Below are 15,726 nucleotides of genomic sequence, written 5' to 3' on the forward strand. Positions count from 1 at the left end.
ATACTACATGAAACTGTTTATTAAGTGTCCAAAACCATGAAACACAAAAGTTACTCCAAATGATTCTGCCGGGCAAATAAAGCATTTCGATTTAAAATATAAGAAAAATAAAACTTGTTTGACATTTTTTCGTATTGTGAGCGCACAGCCCACTTACAGTCGTTTAGATACGTACAGCGCGAAATGTACAATACAAACAGGTCCGAAAATGGCCATTTGTATCCAGATGAGACCTGGAAGAAGCTTACATAAGCACAAACCTTCCTGTGGTTATTGTGTAACAATTCTTTTTCACATCTGACAAGTCATTTTAATTATTTTCAATTATAATTCTCAGATTTATGTTAAAATCCAGCTTTCCGACTAATACTGTTAAAGAATAAAACAAACTTGTATTAAATGTGTATGGAAGCAGTGGAATTATGCAAAATGTACAAAATTATGTGTTATTAGTTTCTTTAACAGAAACTTTTATTGAAGGACCATACGTTTGCGTCCCCGTATGTAAATGAACGCCACAGTTAACAGACGCTGCTACTTTCCAGTTCACCGATTAGTACATATTAGTTGCATTGTGAAAGTCCCGTGAAAATGCGAGCCTTAAAATGTTACAGTTGCACTTGAAACATCATGTGGGATACAGGAAGGCATTCTTTACGGAGACATCATGTGCCACGCTTTATGGATCGTTTAATCTTCTCTCGCCATCAATTCCAGAAAAGCAGGTTATTTTCTGAGAATCTGAGCATGAAGTTTAAGAGCTGAAAAGGAATTCAATAGGAAATTAACGGAAGACGTACAAGTGGCGCAATCCATGGTGAATAAGGGCTTTGCTAATGCAGGAATACTGCATAGTTATTTATGGGGGAAGGGGCAGTGCCTAATTTATCGCACTCTTACAAATCGCCTCCGGCCACTAAAAGTGCCCTGCTTTTTCAGCAGAGGCCAGTCTGTGGTGCTTATGAAAAAGGATGATTGAGAGACAGAGCTGTGTGACATGTTGAGGATTCACCATGATCAAGAGAAAAACCCTACAACTTAGCATGTCCCTCTTAAAACCCACCTGAAGCTACAGCATGAAGTCTTTACGCTTCAACTGTAAGAACCAAAGGGAGGTATTAGTTAATTGTTGCGCTATCTCTCTTCCATCTGTGGATGAACGATCGAACTAAGAGGCCTATACGGTCAGCCGATTTTCACATGGTGCAGTTTTCCTTCCTAAAAATTACTTTAATGAATCAACCGAGTGCTGGGAAATTATATATAACACACAGAACCTCTACTAGGGTATCACTGACCACCCCAGTTTTAAACTATAAAATCTCAGCATCTCCTGCTTCTGACCAACAGAAGGACCTGAAAGCATAATGACAAGCAGGCAAAAATCAGGGCTTAAGCTTGAGCCAAGGGTAGACCATGGTGAGCAGGCCAAGGATGGAGGAGGTGAGGCCACAGGCGCCCACAAAGCCCGGTCCGGTCCGATAGAGGCCCAGACGATCTAAGGGAATGAATATGTCTAACAGGTTCTTAAGCAGGTCCAGAGTAAGCGGCGGGTTAGCGCGCAAAACAGTGACCAGCAGGAGAAGCCGCCGGTGCACAAGTGCGGAGAGAGGGCCAAGCAGGGGCGCGCGTTCCGTTGTCACGGCGTTCGGAAGAAGCTCTCCATTCTCCTGGAAGGAGCTGGGAAGACTTCCTCCGGAGATCTTCCCAGCCCCACCTCCAGCACGGGACTCCCGTTCCATCAGTAAACTAATCTCATAGGCATCCCGTGTGAGGCTGAGGATGAGGGCAAACAGGTAATACCTGCAGTAAGAAATGAGGACAGAACGACAGCGTTATGACGGCATGGTACCAAATGGTGAGCTACAAAACATCAGTTGAGGGCTACGGCCTCACGTTATGACCCTTGATGAACAGACCGATGTGCCCAAAGCCTCTCACCTGAAGGACCTCTGGCTCCACTTGTCCTGATCCAGCTTGGGCAGCAGGCCTGTCCTACCAGCCCACAGCACGTTGTCACATGCGAAGTACATGGCACGGTTGAGGTGGGCCACAGTGATGCAGAGCCGCAGGACTCCATCTGATAGGTGCACCGCCCTCTTCGCTGCCTCCAGAGCGTCTGTCGAGTTCCCCAGGCGCAGTACTGGGCACGAGTGTGGAGGAGACAGAGGCTTTACAAACCCTGAGTACTATGTACGTGCTATATATGGCGAATGAGTGGAAAGGGGAAAAGGGGGGGGAAAAAAAAAAAAAAGCGTCATTTCTGGCCTAAAATGTGCCACAAGTGAGGAGCCTGTACCAAACACACAGTGATGTAATTTGTATTTTTGTGAATGCAATGTAATGTTTAGACAGTTAAACTATTACAATTTCATTATAAAGCTAAGAGCATAATGACACTCCATGAGGATTCAGTGGCTCTTCAAAAGAAGACTCACCCTGATGTTGAAACCCGATGTTATAAATTCAGCGTAAAGATATTTGTTGAGTTCGTCTGGATTAACTCTCATCACCCAAGAACTTCCATTAGTTATATTAAACATGCTTGTGTTTTTGCTCTTTACAGAATTTAATATATATACACATTTCAAGTCACCCACCCAGAGGTTTTTCTTGAAACTGAACACAAATAAAACTATTCCTCATTTGAAAAAACTTATTATAAACATACTTGCTGTTAATGCTCTGGAACTTTTAATTAAATCTGAATATTACACTAATAAATAGAACTGTATGTTCATTCCAGGGCTGAACACAACTGTAGGGTTATGTTCACATAAACTAATATATGGACAATACATGCAAACATATCATTTAAATATATATTTTTTATTTTAGAATTTTTTTCTAACAGACAAGTCTGCAGGTAACTTGAACTATAATCACAGCTGGCTCCTTCACAGACAGAAGAGCTACATCTAAACTTTCACTAGAGAAATACAACATATAAATTTACTTTGTTAACAGGTGAAGTTTTAGTTCACTACTTTTTTTTTTTTAAGACGACACATTTACACGTGTCACACGACATTACATATGACACATGGTGGAAAGAATCTGCACTTAATCACGCGTCTCCATCCAAGTGTCTCTTTCTGCTAATGTAAAGCCCACTTCGTATTTTCTACGAGCTGTACGTCGCCTGGGAGGCGGCAGCGTCTGCTAAATGAATACACGTAAATGTGAGATGACACATCCTCACATGTTCATTTTTATTATATGGTGTGCACATGTGAAATAAATGGCTTTGCTTGTACCTAAAAGCATGAAAATGTGTGCTAACAACCATGAGCAAAGCACTGACATGTTTTTTGTACCAAGTTGGAATTTCCAGGCATTCTGTCAGTGGGTATTATCTGGGTTTTTACTCACATTTTACACTAGTTTGGACATCTGCGTTGCAGGCAGGATGACTTTAATGGACTTTGCCAAAGTGCCCAGGCGTGAACTCGATCCTTAGCCGAACTACGAGCGTAACGCTTTTTCCTCACAGTGCTGTGGTTTCGAGTTCATACCCAGCTTGGTCTGTGTGGGGTTTCGATCTTCTACCAGTATCTGGGTTTCCTCTTACGCTCCGAAAGCATGTGCAGGAGATGGCAATGGTTAAAGGACAATACCCCCCTTGCCTTGGCAATAATGCGAGTGTCTGCTAAGAGTCCACATCAGCTTGATGCCACTTACCCTACTTTAGGTCCGCAAGTTTAAAAAAAAAAAAAAAAAAAGGTTTAAACAGGGGAGTTCCAGTTGTGTAGGGAAGCTGTACAGTTGTTTTTATTAAAAACATTCCCTACCCTAACGGCCTTTAGCTGGTATAATAGTTTGCAGTTTTTATTAGTTGATGCCTGCCACACACGCTCCCTGCTGACTGGAAGGGGAAAAGAAACGTGAATCGGGGAAGAAGGCTCATCCTAACCTGTTAGAGCTATGTGCTGTGTGTTGTGTTGCTGTCCATTGGGTCTTACCTGCAGGTGTGAGAGGGCACTGGTGTGTGTGTGTGTGTGTGTGTGTGTGTGTGTGTGTTTGAGAGAGACGTGTGATTTGTGATAGGAGATGATGTACAAAGGATGTACTCACACTTCCTCCCAAGGCTCAGGTGCCCCTCCAGCTGCTTCACCTTGGCCAGCAGTTCACCGCCGGCCCCGCCCTTGGCTAAGGTGTATCCGAGCAAAGTGCAGGCATACTGCGCGGTCCTGCGCACACACAAAGCACAGTTTGACAGCATACACAACAAAGAGGGCTGTGGCTGGACGTGCCCAAGAAGGCAGTCAGAAGCAGGCACCATCAAGTATTGTATTACTCCAAAAGTATGGGGAAGCCGTAAGAGGATGCTTTCAAACAATAGGTGTGAACATTTGCAATCTGTCTGTATAAAAACATTTAGCCATAAGCACCTGGACACTGCAAAGATCACCTATAAAGTACTTTCGAAGTGGTACTTCAGTGCTTTCTTATTACAACAGGCTGCTGGGAGGAAATTATTAGTTTACAGATAAACCTACGAAAAATATCAACAATTACTATTTGTTGTCATTATTATTAGTTCTCTTCACATAATGCAGTTTTCAGAGTAGTTTTTGGTATGAATGCTTTTTTTCCTTTATTCCAGCACATATGTAGAGAGGAAAAAAAAAAAAAAAAAAATGTTTTCTGTTATGTTTCCGGTAGCTTAGAGGTTACAGCCATTGTCTTGAAATCAAAGGACACATCTTTGGACCCCTTGACACCATAAGTTCCTTTGGAGAGAAGCATCAGCTAATTAATTAATTAATTAAATAAATAAATAAATGGAAAAATCCAGAGCCTACAATCCCAATACAGTCTGGACTCTGGACCCTGCAAGACCATAAACTGTACTAAATTCTGTTTTCCAAGGGACAGGAGGCATACCTCGCGTTATGTAATACAAGCATTTAGTACAAACTAACAAGAAGTACGAGGAACAGTGGAAAAAACAGAAGGCACTTTAAAAGGCACCAAGTAGCATCACTGATATCAAAGTGCTCAAAAGGTAGTACTGATGATTTTCCATTATCGCCCTCATATTCGGGCAAAGAAGCCACAAATATTTTAATGTGACCACAAGCTTAAATGAGTTCCGAGCAGGACCCAGGGAATATAAAATACGCCCTGTTCCCAACAGCGACCTTCTTGGAAGAGGCTTTCCTTTGTAATGACGTGTCTGCCACCCCTTCCACATGCAGGGCAGCGCAGCCTTCTCGAATCACGTTTCAAGCCCGCTGCTCTTCTAAAGTAGAGGGTTTCTCTCTCACACACACACAGCTTTAGAATTTGATGCAATGCTTCATCTCTGACTGGCTAGACTTGTTGTAACCACGTTTTTTTACGTCAAAGATAGCTTTTAAGGTCAGGAGGTAACATTTTAACTCATTTTTCACAGCCTGTTTCCATAAACCCATCTCATAAGGATATGCGTTGTTTCTCAGCCTTAATTCGCCACGGTGGCTCCTGTATCTTATGATGAGTGGCTGTCTCGTACAATTTTTTTCTGGCTCGACAGCGTGGAATTAGGCGAAGGCCCGATCAGAAACCGTGGAACGAGATGAAGCCCAGGCTATGGTCAGGCAGGGCTGCGGTTTCACTTCCAAGACAGCAGCCCGAGTGACCCACAGTCAGCTGTGGTGCGGCGCAATTCCACGAAGGTCAACCTTGCCAATGACAGTTAGGTTACAGCGAGCCTCAAGCGATGGGACAAATACCCCATTGATTGTGAGCTGCTCAACAGATTAACATCACATAATATCTACTTGTACGCAGGACCAAAGATGGACGTTCTAACACAACTGCCTCTTTTATACCAACTTTTCTCTCAGAAATATCACTGGGAAATGATGTTTAAACTCTCTGTGACATCTGATGTGTCAATAAGGACACAAAGGTTATCAAACTAATACGTTTAACTGCATAACAGTCTTGGCCCAATCTGTGCTTACACTCATAGCAAAACATATTTAATAATGAAAAAGTGTTTTCTGGAAGTTATTTTTTGGTCACCATTACCAGTATGCTTAATAGCCGAAAGAAACAAATAATCATCATGCTTATTCCCAAATACTGTCCAGCTTTTCAAGAATACCAAGAAATCATTTGCCATGTCATCCTTACATAAAACACTATTTTAGCCTCACGCATTTACATTCCATTTAAAAAGAATCTAAAAAACTATGATATCATGAATTAAACTTCAAATCCCCATGAGGAGGGGGGGGGGGGGGGAAGAAAAAAAAAAAAAACTTCCTTTGTTTAATACAAATCCCAAAAACAGCCTTTCCGGTGCGATGAAAGGCTTTTATGAGCAAACGTCTCAGAATATTCCAGTATGCAGGGTACTGCCATTTAGCTGTGTGGAAATGCAAATGTCAAGGCACCACATGTGCGAGTAGAACAGGTCGTATGGCGGCACAGCAAGTGGCGCTGCCATCTCACAGCGCCTGGGTGGTGCGAGAGAACGTGGATTTGATCCCCTCTCAGTCTGTGTGGAGTTTACATGTTCTCCCCGTGTCTGCGTGGGTTTTGCCCTGGATGCTCTGGTTTCCTCCCACACCCCAAACACATGCTATTCAGGTTTGCCCACAGTGTGCGAGTGACACAGAGAGAGAGCGTGTTCCACTTATGCATGGATGAGTGACCCAGTGTAAGTAGTGTATCTAGCAGTGAAGTCACCGCGGTGAATAAGGTGTGTGGGCTCATAATGCTACGTAGAGTTCAGTGGAAGTCGCTTTGGAGGAAAGTGTCTGCTAAATAAATGTAAATGTAGAACCCTCAAGTAACAAAGCAGAGTCCACAGTGCTGCGTTTCCTGCAGGACAGGTGCAAAACGCAGACGATGGGTCCAACGTGCCGGCGGCAGTGGATTCGCACCCAGCGGCGGAGTGGAAAAGTGACGGAACCCGGATGCGTCCGTTTTAGGCTCATTGCTTTCAGAGCCACCAAGCTGTCACGAGGCGTTAGTGTCCTCGGCCCGTATCCTGGCCACATGGGTGAGAACTGGTGCAGCGCCACGCACTGCGTGAACTGCCCCACCCGTTCCCACCTGTACTGCATCAAATACAATACAAGCACTTACGACAGGCGCATGCGCGCACTTTGCTAGTCTTCAACAAGTGACTCTAGCCACCATTACAGAGACCAAAAACAAAAAAAGTGAAACCACACACGGAGCAGACAACTGAGAAGGCCGCAGGTCTCAGCTGCTAGGAAGAGAGAAAAGTATTCAGTTAGACGGGTGTGTACATACACACACTTACTGTTTCTTATTCCTTTACAGCACTATTAATGTTTAATAACTCCCTTTATAAACAACGTCACTGACCATAACTTCACACATTAAGTATTCTTTTCAGAATATTTATGTACCGGAATCTGTCTTTGCGCTTAGTTTTAAACTAAACACAAAAAGTGTCCAGCTAATCATTTTTAAAACGCTGTAAGTGTTTGGTGAACATGACGGACTGGAAACGGAAACATTCTGAAAAAGCTACGGAGTAATAAACTCAGCATCTGCTCCATTACACACCTGTCTCGTTCGTAAGTCCTGCAAACAACACACAACATAAATCAAAGTTGTGTTTTCACCATAAGCAAGGAAATATGCTTCAGGCAAACACCGGCAATTTTTTTTTTTTTTTAATTAATTACTTCTGCCTGCTTGGTGTACCCACACATGAAAAGTAAAGCACAGAGGTTCTCAGTTCTGGCTCCATTGTGGTGGAATGACCACCCCCTCTCCCTCAGAACTGCTGAATCCCTGTCCACATTCAAGAAGGGTCTGAAAACTCACCTTTTCCGGATTCACTTCGCTCAAGATCCCTTAAGCTCATGTAAAGTGTAAGTGTTCATGCAGCATAACTTTATGATCATGCCCAGATAAGCCTTTACACAGCTATTCCTGTAATGTATGTAAATCAAATGTTTGTGTACCATAAAAAAAAAAAATGTAGGAAGGTGATCAGGAATAGTCTGTTCTGAGTTTTATGCACCTACTCGTGCGATGAACATCGGTGCATAAAGTGGAAAGTAATAAACTAACTTTACTCGAGTCACACACCTGCAACTATGTCTCCTTCTCTAATGTAAGGCACAAACTGTATGTTCCTCTGTACTGGAGAAAAGCGGCTGCTAAAGAATAAAATGTACTAGATCAACGTCTAGAAACAAAGCTTAAAAACAACGGCAACTGGACTTGAGTTTTCTTGAAAAACGTTTCATCCAAGAAGCTTCTTCAGAAGTCCAGGGGTGGCAGGTGCCTTCTTTTAGACACATATAGTCATAGTATCCTCCTGGATAATTGAGAATCTTCATCGTGTCACGTGACGACATCAACGTCTCTATTTTTACCGAGTAACCTACTACTACTACTACTACTACTGCTGTCAGTTCTGGGCTTTGGTGTCGCACACGGACTCCAGAGCAGCTGTTTTATGGGAATGAGAGCGAAATAAAAACGCGTGTTTGCGCTGCACCGACTCGGACTGCGACGCGCCGAACGCGAAGCGCCCGCGCCACTCAGTCGCTACCTGAAGAGTCGGTCCTTGGCCTGGCTCTGTGCGCTCAACCGGACCCACGAATCCATGCTTCCACACACCGCTCTCGCTCTCGCCTCTGCTCTGTCTGTCGCGCTTTCCCTCTCTCTAGATCGACGAGCTCCACAGTTCGGTGAATGCGCGTCTTTATTTTCACACAGGGCAAGAGTTTACAGAGAATTTACACACATGATCACGCACCGAGCTCCTGTGCACCTGAGCGGTACCAGCGCTAAGTCACCTGGTACAGACTCCGTGACGGCTCCCGCTGAGGGACACAAAGCACGGAGGCCGTATGGCCTCGCGAGGGCAGCCTGCTGCCTGTCGCCGGAGGCTAAGAGGAGACGTTTCCGCCTCCATCTTAGAACTTTACTCAATCGGGTCTTTGTGATTAAAATCTGAACTTTCCGCCTAAGAGGCCTCGGGCCTCGCAGATAAAGCATTTACGAACGATTGTTGAGCTTGTTAAACTTTATCATGTCATCCATGTGTGTGTTTTTCCGCTGTTTTTTTCCACGTCGAAAATGTCTAATGATGATGGTGCGAGTGTAACCGCCGAGGATAGATGGATAGATAGATAGATAGATGGATAATGGATACTAGACCGAATTCAACTTAGGGTGAATACGACGACGTGTACAAAAATGAAATTAACATGATATTATTACGAAGAAAGTGAACGACTGTTGCAGGGGACACTTTTTCCAAATTAAAATATTTGGGAAAACATCAGTGAAACCTAATTTATGATCTATTTTTTGAAGCACTGTACTAGACATCGCAGCGAAAGATGCAGGTTACCGTTCATCTTGGCAAAATCATTTTAAAAATGTTTCGCATGATTTCATTATGAAAATTCTTCGGCCGAACGATCTCCCAAACCGTGCCATAGAAAGGAGTATTAAAAACACCAACTCTGTGGGGCCGAACTATACACTACCTCGACAAAAGTCATATATTTTCAACACGTTTTTGTGGACGTTAGGGAGTGTTAGGGACACTTCTGGCACAGACCGCCAGGGGGCGACAACCTGCAGCCGCTCAGCACGGAAGTGATGAATCGTGTCAAACAAAGGCGCGTAGTCTGTACACAGTAAATACACTAATACAGCACACATGATTTGGAAAAAAAAAAAAGTTCAACCTTTTTATTTTAGCAAGTGAAATGGAAAATAAATTAGGGAAACATAAGTACAAACAAACAAAAAGACAACAATCAACTAAAGAACTAAACACAGATCAAATCAAAAACAATAATGCTAGAATATGGCCCAATATTAGAAATAATGGTAAGTGGAATACGGTGCTTCCAGAAAGAGCCTTCGCAGCTCCAGCCGAGAACGCGGTGCAGGCCCAGGGAGCGATGACACGCTGGTGTTGCCGTCTGCTGAGGGCCTTCCGTACGAAACGCGAAAAATCACGACTAAACAAGTCCAGGCTTTACTGCAGCACAGCAAGTAAAGCGCACCCTTCACGTGCACCCATCTATGCTTTTCTACTGAAAACTACAGCGGAATATTAGGTCTAACACTTATTTTCCAATGTCACACAGTTACCAAGGTTTGTATGGTTCTTAGGTCTCCTATTCCTCCTTTGCATTTCTTTGTGTCTCCGTCCTTACCACCTTTTACAGCATCCCATCTCTTACAACATCTTAACATTTCTTTCAGTCACTCATACTGACTTACGGTATATTGTCCCCTAAACCTTTGGTGCCTTCTTCTCCTACGCTCTCTTTCCCCATTACCTCCGTTATATCACTCTTATTACACGCGTTACCAGTGGTTCTTCTTCAGGTTTATATGGCCCTCTTCCCCTTTTTGTCCTTCCTTCCAACATCCTTCTTTCAACTTCCCCCATCTTTAAGTCATCCACTCATGGGTGTGTTGTCTCACTCTGCTTCCACAGCCCCATCTCTCCATTTTCAGTGCTCTGAGTGTTGTTTCCTGCGAAAAGGGGATCTCAGGCGGGTCCAGAAGGAGTGGTGGCGCCGACTCTTCTTCTCGCCACCCCGCGCTGCCTCTTCCTCCCGCTGGCGAATCTGTCGCACCAGGGCGGCGAACACCTCATCGATGTAGTAGCGGAAAGCTGCAGAGGTCTCGAAGAAGGGACACTGAAACTCCCGGGCCAACCCACGACCCTCCTCCACTGACACCTGGTAGAGAGTAGAACTCGGTGCCATGTCGTTCATGTACAAAATATGGTGTCTAAGGCAATAAAACAGTTATGAGGACTTTCGGGCCATCAGTATCAAAATACAGACACACTAATATGCTTAGAAATATACCAACAAGAAAAGAACCTTCTAGATTATGAAGTTTATTTTAAAATAGTATTAAACTATAATAATATTTCAACACAGTGGCAGACTGTAATATCAATGTAATCTGTAAAATGAGCAGAGCTGCGAATGCAGCAGTTGGAGCTCCTGTCAACTGACCCTCACCTGTCGCAGATGAGTGAGGTCAGATTTGTTTCCGACCAGCACCACCGGTGTATCTGTGGTGCGGCGCACACGGTAGATGAGCTGTTTGAACTGCCGAGCCTCTTGGAAGCTTCGCCGATCAGTAATGGAGTAGGAGATGATGAAGCCCTCCCCTGCACGCATGTACTGGTCCCTCATTGCCGTGAACTCGGCCTAGCAAAAAGCAGAAGGAAGTGCATTGAACAAAAAGCAAAACGGGCTGCTGGGAGAAGTCATCTTGGGCTACTATAAATAAGTATGCAAAGACAGTAGAGGACACAGTGAGGTGGTACCACTGCTACCATAAAAGCCTGTTACTGAGTCTCAGTTTTGCACAGGCTAACCTGCCCTGCAGTGTCAAGGATGTCCAAGTTGGCTGGCTCATCGTCAATACGGATCTGTGTTTTGTAGGCATCCTCTGAAAAGGCAGAGATTTCGATCATATGAGTGACAAGGTGAGACAGATCAGTATTCTCAAAATCAGAACTGGCAAGCAGACAAGAAAACACCAAAAACTTATAAAGATCCCTTTGATATCAAACCTACTTTAACGCGCAATGACCAATTCAATACTAAACTCAAAATTACCTATAGTGGGGTCGTGGTCCTCTGGAAACCTGTGGCTGATGAACTGCATGATAATTGCTGTGGGATACAGAAACATACTCATAAAGCAGCTATCCAGATGGCAAAGATGAGCATTTAATGGTTTCTCCAGTATACATAAAAATATCAAAAACAAGTCTAGTCTTGTAAAAAAACTCATATGAATCTTAATTTGTATGACTGCCTTTATATGAAAAGTGTCTGCTAAATAAATGTAAATTTCACATAAACTCCAATAAAGGTGTCTACATTTATAAGTGGGACAGACAGGAAGTTCAGAGTCCAAAAATATGTTTTAATGAGCAATAGCTGATGATCACACTGTACATCCACAGGAAGTAACCACAGAGAAAATAAGGCCTTTTTTGTTGCTCTTCAACTTCCTTTTTCAATTCCAATTGTCTGCTTCTTAAAAAAAATCATAAAGCAGCTCCGTATTGGTTCCCTCCATGTCATCAAGTACAGTTACAGAGACAACTGCACTTACGCGAAAGAATGCATGCAATTTCAGTCATGTAAATGCACGCAGAGCTCTGAGACATCAGTGAAAGATTTTAAAAATGATGCAATAAGATTAATAGTCATTTTGTTCTCTTTGCAGTTCCCTGAGGCATAATTACTATTCCTCTACCTGCACCAGGTAATCTCAGCTCGTTTCTGTGGCAACAGCCAACCACAAAGAAAGGCTGTTGCTAGGTACCAATGCTTCTTCCCAGCAACTGGCTCTGAAAGTATGTGAGATCATTAGACCACGACCTGCCCTCCTTCGCAAGAATTCATGTAAATGTCAGAAACCAGAGTTTGGAGTTTCCTGGCTGGCTGGACAAATGCCTGACAAAGCCTCTGAAAGCTAGAGCTGTGTTCCTAATAACGCAATAATTATGAATAACGAATCAAGTGTTATAACTGTGTTGGACCGAAAACGGACAGACTGTGACAAAGAAAACGTGAGAAATTAAAAAATAAAAATCAGCAAGACAAACAGCTATACTCACCACTCTTCCCCACTCCTCCCTCACCCAGCATCACCAGCTTGTACTCACGGGACGGTCCGCTTGCGGCCGCCCCCAACCCCCGCGATGACTCCATCCACGCAGAGGGGCCTGGAAAAAGAATAAGTCACAGGTGTGATCAACAAACATTAACAGAAACAACAAATACAGGAGCAGCATTTAGCTAGATTACTATAACTTTTCCACAGAAAACGAGAAACTGCATCCTATTAATAATAACATACTCTTTATTTTTCTTCCGATGGACTGGCGTCCCGTCCTGGGTGCGTCCCCTCCCCCTCCAGCCTTACGCCCTGTGTTGCCGGGTTCAGCTCCGGTTCACCACGATCCCACTCGGGACAAGCCGTTTCAGCCTGTGTGTGTGTATGTGTGTGTGTATGTGTGTTTGTACTTTCTTTAATGACATGCAAAACCCTTACTGTAATACTGTAACTTTTTGCAAAAGGAATACTTGGAAATCTAAAATACGCTCTTTCCCATTGACACTAATGCAGAAGACATTAAATAACCATTTAAAGAAACATTTTTGCGAAACATCTAAGTGCCTTAAGATTTTTGCACGCTACAGTACATTGTGGAGGAGAAATACAGTTGAGAAATTCAAATAGAATTTCAATCTTAAAGATTACACTGATGGCACGGTCTGACACTGTGTTAAATTATTATTATAAACTGCATATGACACCACATAGTCAAATAGAATTTTCCTGGCTCATTCCACCAGCTTCAATAGTGTATCTGCAAAAGACAAATGAACCAGAGAGACTTAGGTACTTTCCTGACGTCCAAAAGCGTTCCACGTGTGTGTAAGAAGCAGCAGACAACAACAGTCAATTGAAAAGGGTGTTTGCTTTTTAAATGTATAAGATAAAAAGATGACAGTTTCCCAAGGGGTCAATGGCATGATATGAACTCCTGTAGCAAGTCTAACAGAATAATCATGGCAGAAACCCATGTGACAGTGTGATGAACGCAGCGATGGGAAACATGTGACAAACACTGGCAGTGTGAGCAGGCGCTGCTGTAATCACCCTAAACGGTCGACCGCGTTCCACCGATCACACTCCTGTCTCATGTCCTCCTCTCACATGTTGCAGCGCTCCAGCATGTGCTTAAACTATGAGCTATCTTGGTAGACAGAACAACGCGTCTTCCTATTTTACCTCCGTTTATGTCTATATGTCTGGGCGGGCTGGAGGAAAAAAAAAAAAAAAAAAAAAAAAAACCCCGTCAGAAGGCTGAGACGTTCCTCTTTCTGATCCATATCTGAATCAGCCAAGTTTACTAGAGTACACAGGTGTCATCAACAATATCGTGCCAAAGAACACAAAATATCAGATGAGGCCTTTTAAATGTTAACATTTAATGAGGTATTTGAGAACTGGAACAGCAGAAAGAATACACACACACACACACACACATTTTCAGAACCACTTGTCCCATACAGGGTCGCGGGGAACCGGAGCCTACCCGGCAACACAGGGCGTAGGGCCGGAGGGGGAGAGGACACACCCAGGACGGGACGCCAGTCTGTCACAAGGCACCCCAAGCGGGACTCGAACCCCAGACCCACTGGAGAGCAGGACTGTGGTCCAACCCACTGCGCCACCGCACCCCCGCATGCAGAAAGAATACTGATGTGGAATTAGGAGATTATAAGGGCGTCGCGGTCGTACTTCACAACCCCAATCCCAGCACCACAGCGTACCCTGAGACTCGCTGCTGGTGTCGCCCCGATGCCTCATGTCCGCAGTAGAGTCTTGTACTACTAAAGTGCAGCAGATGAGCTGAGAAACGTCTCGCCGGCAATGCCGGACAGCTGCCGATGAACCATCTTTTGCGTTGCTGGAATGGATCACATCAGGGCTGAACCTGGCATCTAGGCAACAGCATCCCGCAGCAGCGCTTTTCTCACGGGAAAGGTGGGGGAGCACGCGCACGCGCACAGAGGGAGAGACACAGCCTGTTTTCGGCTGGAGTTCCACTCAGGAGCTCAAATCACTTTGCTGCGATGTGAAGAAATCGCTCTTTTTTAAAAAAATTTTTCCCAAAGTGTCTTTGTGTATACAGTATAGTTTTAACAACCCAACGTGAAGTTACAGTGCCGACAGTGAGCGCTGTGGCTCACGTGACTAACTTTATCTGTTATTAAGTGTTAACCGCGACTACTGATCTGATCATTTAATGAAGTGGAGCGCGCTGTTGCGGTACGGAAAGGACAAAGAGATAGACAGACAGACACACACACGGGGGGGAATGTGGAGCCGAACGCGGGCTCTGGACACTCGGCCATTGGCGGCTCCCGCGCGGCTCTCAGCTCCACGAGGCGACGGCCGCGCGCGCGTCTCAGCTCCCCCTTCTACGCTCTACTCGTCGGCCGCAGCGCAGACGCGCTACACTGTTCGCAACTCGGAGGCGGAAGTGCTGCGAGTTACGAAGGGCGAACGCAAGTACAGGGGCTTTAGACAGGCTAACGGAAAAGTGGACAAATAACAAAGTGGCGACAGAAATCCGCGCGTTTCCGCGGCGCCGCGCACGAGCGCAGTGAAACACGACGGAAGTCGCCCGCCGCGTAGCCCGTTAGCAGCGCCGGCTGTGCTCAGCAGCAGCATCCATGCTAACTAGTTCTGTCTTTCTTTCTTTTGTACACGACAAAACTAGAACGCTTCCATTAGCTGCCGCGCTAGCAAAACGACGTGGTGTGTGAAATGTACCGTACCTGTGTCACTGCCCCTCCATACTGGCGTGTTTTTCGATGCTTCTGCGCCGTAGCTCGCTGTAAAGTGTAAAAAAGTCGGCAGCGCAGTAAACGACTCGCCGCTGGACACACACACACACACACTCTCCCAGTGAGAGAGATGGGGGAGAGAAAGAGAGAGAGAGAGAGAGAGAGAGAGTGTGCGTGTGTAAACAGAGCAGTGTGGAGAACAGCAACCAGCAGCGGGTCCTACGCGCCGCCTCAACACACACACACACACGCCGCCCCATGACACACAGTCATCGCTCACACGCAGCCGTCACGCAACTGGCACGGAGCGCCATCGAACGAACGTCACCCCATTATACACACCGCACACCCATGACTCACGACACATGATAATCAT

At 44.8% G+C, this 15,726-nt stretch overlaps 2 protein-coding genes across 2 annotated transcripts; both read right to left on the reverse strand.

Annotated features, from left to right (window-relative positions):
• Nucleotides 1-4: 4 nt before the first annotated feature.
• Nucleotides 5-8,791, reverse strand: pex11b (peroxisomal biogenesis factor 11 beta). Its single transcript, XM_018764849.1, has 4 exons — nucleotides 8,534-8,791; nucleotides 4,075-4,190; nucleotides 1,942-2,143; nucleotides 5-1,803 (listed from the first exon to the last, which is right to left on the reverse strand). Exons 1-4 carry the CDS (start codon nucleotides 8,587-8,589, stop codon nucleotides 1,386-1,388), a joined length of 792 nt encoding a protein of 263 aa, XP_018620365.1. The 5' UTR covers nucleotides 8,590-8,791; the 3' UTR covers nucleotides 5-1,385.
• A 963-nt stretch (nucleotides 8,792-9,754) lies between these two features.
• rit1 (Ras-like without CAAX 1) lies at nucleotides 9,755-15,718 on the reverse strand. The gene is made up of 6 exons (XM_018764751.2): nucleotides 15,342-15,718; nucleotides 12,605-12,712; nucleotides 11,592-11,648; nucleotides 11,348-11,421; nucleotides 10,986-11,177; nucleotides 9,755-10,694 (listed from the first exon to the last, which is right to left on the reverse strand). Exons 2-6 carry the CDS (start codon nucleotides 12,696-12,698, stop codon nucleotides 10,464-10,466), a joined length of 648 nt encoding a protein of 215 aa, XP_018620267.2. The 5' UTR covers nucleotides 12,699-12,712; nucleotides 15,342-15,718; the 3' UTR covers nucleotides 9,755-10,463.
• Between the last annotated feature and the right edge of the window lie 8 nt (nucleotides 15,719-15,726).

The sequence above is a fragment of the Scleropages formosus genome, chromosome 18, assembly GCF_900964775.1.
Source record: "Scleropages formosus chromosome 18, fSclFor1.1, whole genome shotgun sequence".
Lineage (NCBI taxonomy): Eukaryota > Metazoa > Chordata > Actinopteri > Osteoglossiformes > Osteoglossidae > Scleropages > Scleropages formosus.

Coding starts and splice junctions, on each gene's coding strand:
- pex11b (XM_018764849.1), bottom strand. CDS start 8,589: ATGGATTCGTGGGTCCGGTTGAGCGCACAGAGCCAGGCCAAGGACCGA. Junction 4,191..8,533: donor GCCAAGGACCGACTCTTCAG/GTAGCGACTGAG, acceptor GTGTGTGCGCAG/GACCGCGCAGTATGCCTGCA. Junction 2,144..4,074: donor CCTGAGCCTTGGGAGGAAGT/GTGAGTACATCC, acceptor ACTCGTGCCCAG/TACTGCGCCTGGGGAACTCG.
- rit1 (XM_018764751.2), bottom strand. CDS start 12,698: ATGGAGTCATCGCGGGGGTTGGGGGCGGCCGCAAGCGGACCGTCCCGT. Junction 11,178..11,347: donor TCCTTGACACTGCAGGGCAG/GTTAGCCTGTGC, acceptor GCTTTTTGCTAG/GCCGAGTTCACGGCAATGAG. Junction 10,695..10,985: donor ACCTCACTCATCTGCGACAG/GTGAGGGTCAGT, acceptor ACTCTCTACCAG/GTGTCAGTGGAGGAGGGTCG.